The sequence below is a fragment of the Ostrea edulis genome, chromosome 5 (genome assembly GCF_947568905.1).
Source record: "Ostrea edulis chromosome 5, xbOstEdul1.1, whole genome shotgun sequence".
Taxonomy (NCBI): Eukaryota; Metazoa; Mollusca; class Bivalvia; order Ostreida; family Ostreidae; genus Ostrea; species Ostrea edulis.
In genome coordinates, this window is record NC_079168.1 from 36,162,864 (window position 1) to 36,173,949 (window position 11,086).

An 11,086-nucleotide genomic window follows, 5' to 3' on the forward strand; every position below is an offset into this window, starting at 1 on the left:
TGGCAATAGATCTTTTCAAACTCTTCTAAAATTAAATCTAAAATTACATTTCAATATGTCATTTCTGCTGGTTTACATACCTGACAAGGTTCCGATGATAATTTTGTCATTAAAGATTCTGCCATTTCTATTGCACTTTTCAGTTTATCCATATCTATTTCATGTTTAAAGAATTATGAATGAAAAAAATATACATGTAACATCAAAATTAACAAGAGGCACGTGTATCAAAATCAATCACTAAGAAAACACAAAACAGTCAATGAAAATGCATTTCATATTCACTAACCTTCTGTGATGATGAATCCTTTTCCAATTTTGACATTTTCTGGCAACCCAATAGACTGAAGGCAATGCTCAGTCAAAGCAGGTCCATAATCTAAAATGAACTCACACAGGTATAAAATTGAAAGGACACTCACACTTGACATTGAGACTGACAATATAATGGATAAATCATTTAAAAAATCATGACACAAATTACATATATCATATTACCAGCAGCCTACCATGTCTCATATACATGTACAAGGACCCAGTATTTGAGAAACAAGATGATGACAAGACACCACAAAGATTAAAGCATTGTAGTCTACTTGAAATTCTTGTAAACTGTAAAATCCTTAATTTTTTGCAAGGAATTAATTTTCATAATTTCATGGTACATACACTGTGCAAATTTATCAGGACCCATTAAATCATATCCTCCATAAAATGTGACAGTCAATTAAACAGAAAATCATGAAATCAGACCCTACAAACAAATATTATTTTCTTAGTCATCAAATTTTGACCCCATCAAAATGGGTGCATTTATGGTACACTGCATAAAGTTTTATACTTACCAAGATATGGAAGCAAAACTTTCTTCAAAACTTCCCCAACTTTGGCTGCCAATATCACTTCCATTAACCTTAAGAGAACAAAATCAATTATATATTCAAAGAGCACAAGCTGCCTGCCTTATCAGAAGTATCAGACTTATCAGAAGTTCCATCTCAAAGAGATTAATGCTTCCATCAACATGAGATGTGATACACAAAAAGTCTGAATAATTGTTTGAAAATTTTGACCTCAGAAAAAAGAGAAAGAGAGATACTATACACCATGATAATACCAAGCATGCATTCACACCAAAAATATTTTTAGCATAATACTTAATAGGAGATAGAATATAAAAGGGGGAAGGAGCTGACCCCATTTTTACATTTTTTTCGAAAAATTTTATGGATCCCTTTGTTTTTGTTGCTCCCCCCCACCCCCCCCCCCCCCCCCACCCCACCACCCTGAAATTGCTTTCAACAGGTCTGAGCAAGATGTTATTTCACATAAATCTCATAAACATGCAATGTTACATCATCAACTTCATTCAAACAGATAAATAACGGTAGAATAAGCATGTACATGTAGTCCAATAGTTGCTGTTATTTCAAAATCAGCTCTCTGGTCACTTTCACATATCTTACTTTTCATTGGAGGGTATGGAATGTTGCTTGGCAGCACTGATTGGATAACTTTCTCGAACAGCAAACTTCACATCCTGGCATGTGTCAGTTCGGGGTCGCAGAATATTTAAAATGGTGTACTCAAAATCTGTCAGTACCACATTGCCCTTAATAACAAAAATATCTAACATACATGTACATGAATTATAAAATCATACAACAGCTACTTATGGAATAAAGGTCTAGATGGTTGATATCATGGAGTAATTTGTATGAGAGGCAAAGCCGAACATGCAGAAATTACCTCATGCTTCCAATATTTTCATTTCCCCGATAATCCAAACAACCTTGACATTTATTCCTCACTTCTATATTTCATAATAAAACCTTTCACTTTATAAAGTATCGGCTTTTATGTCAAGTAGAAAGGTATATTGCAATTAGCACATCCATGTTTTTATCCAGAAGTGGAAACAAGAAAGGTCTATTACACACAAAACATTGGTTAATGTAAACATAGCAACCTGAAGTACTTTTAAAAAAGATTTTAACAAACATGTGGTTTATAGTTAAGAAAACAGATAACAGGTTTATGCACTCTAACAGTGCAGCAGTTTTGCTGTTACAGATGTAATGCCATTATATGACGTTTCAAAACTCTTCTTGCTACAATAACATGCACTGTGTTCCTTTGTTAAATTCATGATAATATCTTTAAATGTGCCAACTAGGGTACATGATATGCCCATGTAGATCCACATGTACAATTTACATATGCATAACTTTTGTTGGCATGCTGTGACATTTTCAAATTGAGGCCACAGTGACCTACTTTTGGGTTGTGGCACACCTTCCACCCCACCCCTACCACCCCCATTGGCTGACCAAGTTTAATGGTCATAGGCCTCATAGTGTGTAATATATGATCCAGATATGATTTGAATATGTAGAGCCATAAAATTCCAGAAGGAGGTTACAGTAACCTATTTTTGGTTTGTGATGCATCTTCCTCCCAAAATGTTTTGAGTTTGATAGGCCTAGACGTCACAATGTGAAAGATATGACCCAAACATGAAAGAGCTGACAGACAGACAGACAGGAAAGCCTATATCATAATACATGTCCAGTCTGTCATAAAACAGGCATATATCTCAGCAGTAATTTTATCATTACTTACAGTATTGTCATGCAATACAGTGTACATTTATTCTGTTACATGAACTACATTTTCTCCAGTAAACCCTACATTCAATACTGAAACTTTTTATCATGATAGTACTCACTGAGTGGATAGACAAAAGGGTTTAGAATATTACAGGTTGTCAGACAAAATAACCTATCATAAAGCTCCAGTGTAACACTAATTAAGGTTTAGAATATTACAGGTTGTCAGACAAGATAACCTATCATACAGTTCCAGTTTAACACTAATTTGGGTTTAGAATATTACAGGTTGTCAGACAAGATAACCTATCATACAGTTCCAGTTTAACACTAATTTGGGTTTAGAATATTACAGGTTGTCAGACAAGATAACCTATCATACAGTTCCAGTTTAACACTAATTTGGGTTTAGAATATTACAGGTTGTCAGACAAGATAACCTATCATACTGCTACGGGGTAACACTAATTTGGGTTTAGAATATTACAGATTGTCAGACTGGATGACCTATCATACTGCTCCAGTTTAGCACTAATTTGGGTTAAGAACATTATCGGTTGTCAGACAAGATAACCTACTCTGTCATACAGCTCCAATATAACATGATAAGCTGCCTCTCCAGAACCAAACTGTAGGTCCACGATCCTGTCCAAGCCCAATTGGCATATGTTCTCTAGGCGTCTCCCTTTAATGTGCTTCCTCAGCTAAATAACAACAGCAGAATTATAAACTTATACATGTACAGTACATGTATATTATTTTCTTGATTACTGACATCAAAGTTGAGTTCCTAGGCCTTTTGTGTGATGTCACAGATGAGTTAAAAGAGATAGTTCCCAGACCTCTTTTACAGCTAGGAACTCTCTATAGAGTATTATATATCTTTAAAAACTATCAAAATAATATACATGTTAAAAAAATATCAGAATAATATACTTATTAGATAGAGAAATAAAATACAAATGAGTAATAATTATTCAGTATACGGCATTACTTTTATCAACACATGATTTTGATTTACCTTCATGGAAAATCCAGATGGTGCCATATTCTTTGGCCAATCATACTCTGTTCCATGTATACGAATGCCAGATTCAATCAAGATGACAGCTTTATCATCAGGTCTACAATAGTAAACCATATGAGACATGTTTGTATCAGACCAAAAAATGTACACAGATCAAATGCACAAAATGTGCTCAGTGTTTGTAATTTCAAATATCTAATTGATTCTTGATAAGAATTTCATAGAATTGTCCTTAATGTATACATTAAATATTTTTAAAGCAAAACTTTACACCCGTTGTGGCCCCATCCAGACAATTGCCCATTTACAACCATAGAGACACAAATAAAACTTCAAGTGATTTTTTTGAAAATTAGTGACAAATTATCGTTTTAGAGATACTGGTATCTATAGAAATTTGTCCATATGGTAACTTACTTTCCCAGTTTGATAAGGTAGGTTTTGGCATCCACATCATACACATTAACTACTCTCATTCCATAAAATCTGAAAATAAAGTAATATTCAATAGGGTTGAGGAAAAAATGAATTTGACATTATCTGTATCTCGAATATGGTTTATCTCGAATACCCTGCTTGAGTTGAAGTCGACCGCCGGTCCCGGCCGTTTTCCCTATATAAATGATTTTAAAAACTTCTGATATTTCGAACACCGTAATCTCGAATACCCCGCTTATGTCGAAGTATTTTCAAGGTCCCATGCCATAAATTCACCTGGTTTATCTTGAATTGCAGTCAATTTTCCGCTCTGCTTACCATGCCTGGCGTCGTAAGTCAAAAATTCACACCCGCGGCTACACCAATTATAATTAATGACGGCTAATCCACGCTCGCCTTTTCCGAGTAGACCCAGGTCACAATAAATTGTTCAACAGCTTGGGTGATAAGTGAAGCCTTCACACATTATGGATTAAGTCCACCGCCAATTATGAACTAACACGCCCGATTCCAGGGGTGGTGTTTTGAGTGACACACGCTATGGGTTAGATAAACGCACAAAATTGTCGAAGTGCGCTTGAAGGTAATGCTCATAATAACGATAATGCATATAATAATACACGTTTTATCATTAAAACTAGGACAGAGAAAAAAAATTTATTTAATTAACATTTACAAGTTTTTTGTTTTTTTAAATCCGTCTTTTTTGTTTCTTATGTGATAGATTCTTTCACTACAACACAATGATAGCTACATCCCAGTCGAGCCTAGACATTAGTAAACTTAAAGTAAGCATACAAGCACGATCATCTTAATTTTGAAACACATTGTGAATTCAATGGGATGTTTATATATATTTAAAAAAAACGAAATATTTGTCTTCGAAATTCCGCCATATCAATTTATCAACTTGCATTAAACTATAAGAAACAGCAACGGGGTTGTTGTTTATAATGCAAATCTCATATTATGCATCAAATATCCTCCTTCAAAAAAAATAATATTCAAGATCGATTTTGGATATCTCGAACCCCCGGATATCTCGAAGTTTTTTCGAGGTCCCTGTACATCTAATGACTGTACATCTAATGACTAGTATGTTTTGTAAGTTCAAAAAAAAATTTATCCTCTAAAATTTCCCGGCACACCAAATTTTACATACATGTATAATGACACACCAGTGTGCAACATTAATGACAGACCAATAAAGAAAAATCTATAGAAAATGCGTCCTGTATATAGCATGTCAAACATTTTCTGACTGATTTGTTTATAGAGTCAACACAGCGTCAAGTTGGTGAAACATTTTACATGATAATTCTCATGCGTGCAAGAACCATGATTAAATAGGATAATGAAAAATGACTATGTAAAGTCCTATTCTGTATATATTTTGTTATGTTTACAGTGCTCCTGTTGGGGTGAGCATAGCACCTATTCATTTAATGCAGGAAATAACGCAGTTGATGTAACCAGTGCATTGTGGTGTCATATTCAGCTTCGCTGTGTTTTCTTTCAAACAAAACGAGCTAAGTGTCAAACAATATCCATCTCAAAATATTCACAAATTAAAACATTATCTATTTTTTATAGTAAATTAAATACTTCAGTTTTGGTTTAAAAATAAAATAAAATAATTGTGAGATCCATCCTAATAATCAGAGGTCTTGAAGGTTACAGCTCAAAAAAGTGCCCGATTTTTTCACACATTCTAAATTATAACTCTTTACTCAAAGGCTTTGTTTTAAAGGGATAAAGATGGCGGCACCCTGGGTGAGACCAAAAAAATTTTGTGATAATACATTCACTTTCATTGCTCGTTTTGACTAATTTTCTTTTATACATGAGTTACCATTCAAGCTTGCTGCGCTCACTATCAATTAACAATTCAACACACGAGAAAGGTGGCCGACCCAGGGGAAAACCCCACAAAAAACAGAAATGGAGAAACTTGTAGAAGAAACAGGAAGTGACAGAGAAAATTGAGTAATAAAATGATAAAATGTTGATAAAAGAAATGGGAAACGAATAAACTATACAATAAAACATAACGAATACTAGTTCTTTGTTGCTGGCCCATAAATAATCAGTCAGGTACATGTAGTACACATATAAGCACTTGGAGTACTACTTTATTTATACAGAAACCGAGAAAAGCCGATTTCATGACATCAAACACAAAATCATAGTGAAAGAAAATAAAAATAGCAGGCAAAAGCCCTTTGCATCCCATCATCTATATGTTTTATCTGACATTTGGTTATGAAATATGTGTACCACGTGAAATGAAACTACCTTTCTAAATAACGTTAAACCAACCTTTTCAACTCCTTTATCACTACAGCTATATCAACTGTACTAAACCTCGACTTCATTTTATATATATTATAATTAACAGAACGTCAACGAATCAGGTATATCATTACACGACGTTCCAAGAACTATTTGTCATATCAATGAAATATTATTATCAGTGTTGACATTTTGTAACTTCCGGTTTGACTAAACTGCAGAATGTCCTCGGATGTATATATCCGGGAACTTGTACAAGTGCTCGTTTGTGCGGAGAGTTTCGAAGCTTTGGTGGTGGGGGAGGGGCGGGGGGTCTTCAGTAAGAAACTAAATGTACAACAGCATTCCATTTTTTCCAGGTCTTATGGAAAAGGCCAGAATTATCTTTAGAAAACTATTTTTAAAAAAACAAAAAACACACACCCCAAACTAACAAAGAAATAGATGTCGTCAAAATAAATAACATTCTTTGTCATAAAAAAGTTCAGTCTTGTATTCCAAAATATTTCAAGATCAATTTTAGTCTACACCTCCAAACTTCTTAATTATACAAACTTTGCAATGCCTAGAATGATATAGACCATCTTATTCTTCGTCTTCTTTCAACTATAGTCCAGCTGATCGACATGTCGATCATTACTGGTGTTGTTGATAAAGTTGAAAATGAGGACCTCAAATCACTTATTCTAAAAGGTCCTTTAATACAGATCTAGAGAATCTTGGTCTCCCAATTGGCGACAGAACTTCATCTCTATTATGAATTATGTCGAAAATTGTGCCAGACGATGGGTTAAATATGAGGGGGGGGGGGGACAAAAAACAACATGCATGTGATACCTTGTCAGAATGGATTAAAAGTATACGAGAAATATTAAGATCCCGTGTTATACAGTGTCCGTACCACCTATCCTTCTGTGTTTAGTAAACCAGAAGTGATGAAGGAATTAGATAGGTTACATGAGGAATATGTTTTAGTTCAAGCTGACAAAGCTTGTAACAATATTGTCTTTGTTTGTATTTGGCTCATTATTAGGCTACAACTAGTTGTGTCTTACACGAACTTGGCATTAGTTCCACATACATGGTAATCGTAGTTATACTTCAGCTACACTTTCACAAGATGAAATTCTTCAAAATCATCCTTCAGTTTTAGACACATTTAATATCCCAGTCAATAACGTGGATGAATATGAGTTACCGTACCTATACTGGATTCCTAAACTTCACGAAAACCCTTATAAAGAAAGATACATTGCTGGATCGAGTAAATGTTCTACCAAGCCCCTACCTTTGCTCATCACGAAAATATTAGCAAGCTGTGAAGGAGAAACTTTAAACGTACTGTGCCAGAACATATGCCAGAAGTTGTGGAAATCAAATGTGGATTCTAAAATTTGCTAAAGAACTTTTAAACAGTAAATTTTAAATCGCAAAACTTTTCTCAAATCAACAACATCAAAACGTATGACTTTTCAAATTTTTACACAACCACTCCTCACCATAAATTAAAGACGAGGCTTTTTGACATCACAGACAGTTGCTTCTTCAACAAAAAAGGGAAATAGTCGTATCTAGTGGTCAGTCATCCAAAAAATTACGTTGTTAAACACCACTCTGATTCCACACACAAGTACTCTGATGTTGAAATAAAAAATATGCTGGAGTTCCTCATTGACAGTATCTTCGTGGTCTTTGGTGATCATGTCTTCCAACTGTCTGTTGGAATTTCCATGGACACGGATTATGCTTCTTTGTTAGTTGACCTGATTTTACATTCTCACGAAGCAGAGTTTATTCAAAAACTTGTACATGACAAGAAAAAATATCTTGCTGTGGCCTTCAACTCGACATTTAGATATATCGACGACGTTTTATCTATTAACAATAATCATTTTCATTCATATGTTGATTCGATATATCCCCGTGAACTCGAGATAAAAGACATCACAGAGTCCTCCTCATCTGCTTCGTACTTAGATATTTTATTGAAAATGAATATTAATGGCAAACTAACTACTCAACTGTATGACAAACGGGACGATTTCATCTTCTCCATAGTCAACTTCCCATACTTGTGTATAGCAATATTCCAATATTACCTGCATATGTATGGATTGGTGTTTATACATCTCTTAACTGATTCTATACGCAAGAGCTTGTTCTGTGTATGATCATTTTTAAAATTGAGATACACTACTGACAAACAAATTGATGTTACATTGGGTTTCAAAAGTCTCGTTTAAAGTCAGCATTTCGCAAATTCTATGGACGATATAATGAACTAGTTTGCCAATACAACCTATCATTGAGTAAATGTTTCATACCGATTGTTAGGTCATTCTTGGCACACTGATTTTGATTACAGATTACTCCGTTTACTTGACCAAGACATGGGGCTCATGGCGGGTGTGACCGGTCGACAGGGGATGCTTACTCCTTCAAGACACCTGATCCTACCTCTGGTATGTCTAGGAGTCAGTGTTTGTCCAACTCTTTATTTTGTATTCCTATTGATCACTATTCGTTATCTTCACCTTTCATTTACCAGAAGTGATTGGTTGTTATTGGTATCATTGACTGGAGTATAAACTCTCAGAGTTGAGTTATGATGTACAATTTTATCATGTTTATACATGTAATCTTTACGCTAAAATTAGACATGTTTTATAATTTCTTTATATATATGCTGCCAAGCAGAACTTTTACGAGAATGTACATGTAAAATGTCATTGTCCATTTTTCATTTCGCTTCAACTATATGATGATATGATATTTGCGATGAACAAAGAAGACATTGGATGATAAGAGAATGGTTTTAGTTTTAATTTAAAGATTGTTCTGGAGAATTTCTACTTCTATCACGCAATCAAAATAATTGCGAATTACGGTCTGTAATTATCTTATTTCCTGGAAATGTTATTGAAGGAACGCGAAAATTATATTCACCGTGGACCATCGTGACCATGGTGAAAAGATTCAGTAACGCAGGGTTTCTAGATTTTTAAAGCGATCGGTCGATTTATTTTTCTCAAAAACAACATAAATGATAGTTTTCTTTGTCTAACACATATCGCACGGAACGCACAGAAATATTAAGAAACAGAATATGCCCCATACTTTGAATGAAAGTAGTTACTTTTCTCAAACACTCGTGTTTAATATCGAGTACCTACGAAAATTCGTACGGATGTTTGTTTCATGAGCTAAATTCAAGGTTTGAAACAATTTGAGAAAGAACCATGATAATCTGTCACAAGAATATAAAAAGACATTCCATTTCTTACTAAATTGGGATTCATAATAGTCTTTATTTTGACAAAATGCTTGAAAATGAAAATAACGTAGGGTGAAAAGATGGAAGATGTAGCGTTACTAAGGTGAAAAGATATCAAAGATTGTCATATTGATTAATATCATCCAGTAAATTCACAATTTTAAGTTTTTCTGTCACATATTATATTCTGATTTAAGGAATGAATCTATTTCTCTTTTCGTAGCGCATGATACATAAGTTTCCGTTCCATTATAAGATATGAATAATTGCTACAAATAAGATGGATTGTTGGTACATGTATGATGTGCAGGTACATCTTTAAGAGGATGTCAAGGTGCAATATGTTTTCTTTAATCTTAGCCATACTTTAAATCAGACAGAAATCCAACATATCTCAACTCATAACTCAACTCTGAGAGTTTATACTCCAGTCAATGATACCAATAAATTTAACAACTGAATCTTTTCACCATTTATTAGGTGAGTTATTGGGTGGTTTTTTTTTTGGGGGGGGGGTTGTTTTTAATTTCTTCCTTTGCTTCCATGACCACCACTTTAAGCTGCATTGAAGTAGGGACCATTCATTATCTAAATAATGTAGCAAGAAAAGCCAGTAAGTGATATCACTCATTCGAATAAGTGATATCACCAAATGTTACGTTCTGTAATTTGTATATATTCATCGGAGTAAAATAGAAACAGAACAATTATACGTTGTTGTCGGAATTGTTGAAGAATAACCCCCTTGTACCTAGCTGAAGATATTGTTGAAAAATCAATAGTGTAGAGCTCGTGTAATGCCTAGAGCTCAGGCCCTATGATGCATTTCACCAACATAAAACTATTATTTTTTATTTCTTAATATCTATCACATAAACTGCGTGTGTTTTGTATTCATAATGAACTTTGATGGAGATAGCTACCAAATATAAATTATTACTAAAATAACTGAAACTCGTCCCCCCCCCCCCCCCCCCCCCCCAAGCATGTAATTTTAGAGTTCAAATGTTAACACACGACGAACTAAGTCCGACGAGGTTCCACCAAGTGCCTGTGGTATTCAGGCCATAATTTTTCAACAGAAAGACATCATAAGTTCATACTTCAAGCAAAATTTGCTAGAGAGGAGATTTTGCCATCGTCCCAGATAAATGGATCCAAAATCTGTCCAAGGTCAAAATCACTATTGAAATAAAATAATCGTCAAGATCACGCCTTAGTAAATCTAGAAATATATTGCATGGTAGATCATACTAGGCAAACAGATAACTTAGGATTAATTTGGTCAAGAACTGGCTTTGACTATCGCGGGAAAAAAAAAGTGAACGCGGATCTAAGAAATAACCTGCAATGAAATATGTAGGCCTATGGTTTTGTTGGGGTGGTTTTTTTTTCAAAGAGCAAAATTATTTAGATCGTATTCTATCATATCGTCATTACCTTACG

General features: G+C 34.3%; 1 protein-coding gene across 1 annotated transcript in view; it reads right to left on the minus strand.

Annotated features, from left to right (window-relative positions):
• LOC125649315 (ribosome quality control complex subunit NEMF-like) overlaps positions 1 to 6,585 on the minus strand; it is a 29,809-nt gene extending 23,224 nt beyond the window's left edge. Inside the window, exons 1-8 of the mRNA XM_048876758.2 lie at positions 6,394 to 6,585; positions 4,054 to 4,122; positions 3,631 to 3,733; positions 3,188 to 3,313; positions 1,467 to 1,612; positions 846 to 913; positions 290 to 379; positions 81 to 154 (exon numbers count right to left, since the gene is read on the minus strand). Of these exons, the coding sequence (XP_048732715.1) occupies positions 81 to 154; positions 290 to 379; positions 846 to 913; positions 1,467 to 1,612; positions 3,188 to 3,313; positions 3,631 to 3,733; positions 4,054 to 4,122; positions 6,394 to 6,449 (732 nt within the window). The 5' untranslated portion in view covers positions 6,450 to 6,585. The remainder of the gene's footprint in view (positions 1 to 80; positions 155 to 289; positions 380 to 845; positions 914 to 1,466; positions 1,613 to 3,187; positions 3,314 to 3,630; positions 3,734 to 4,053; positions 4,123 to 6,393) is intronic.
• Positions 6,586 to 11,086: the final 4,501 nt, after the last annotated feature.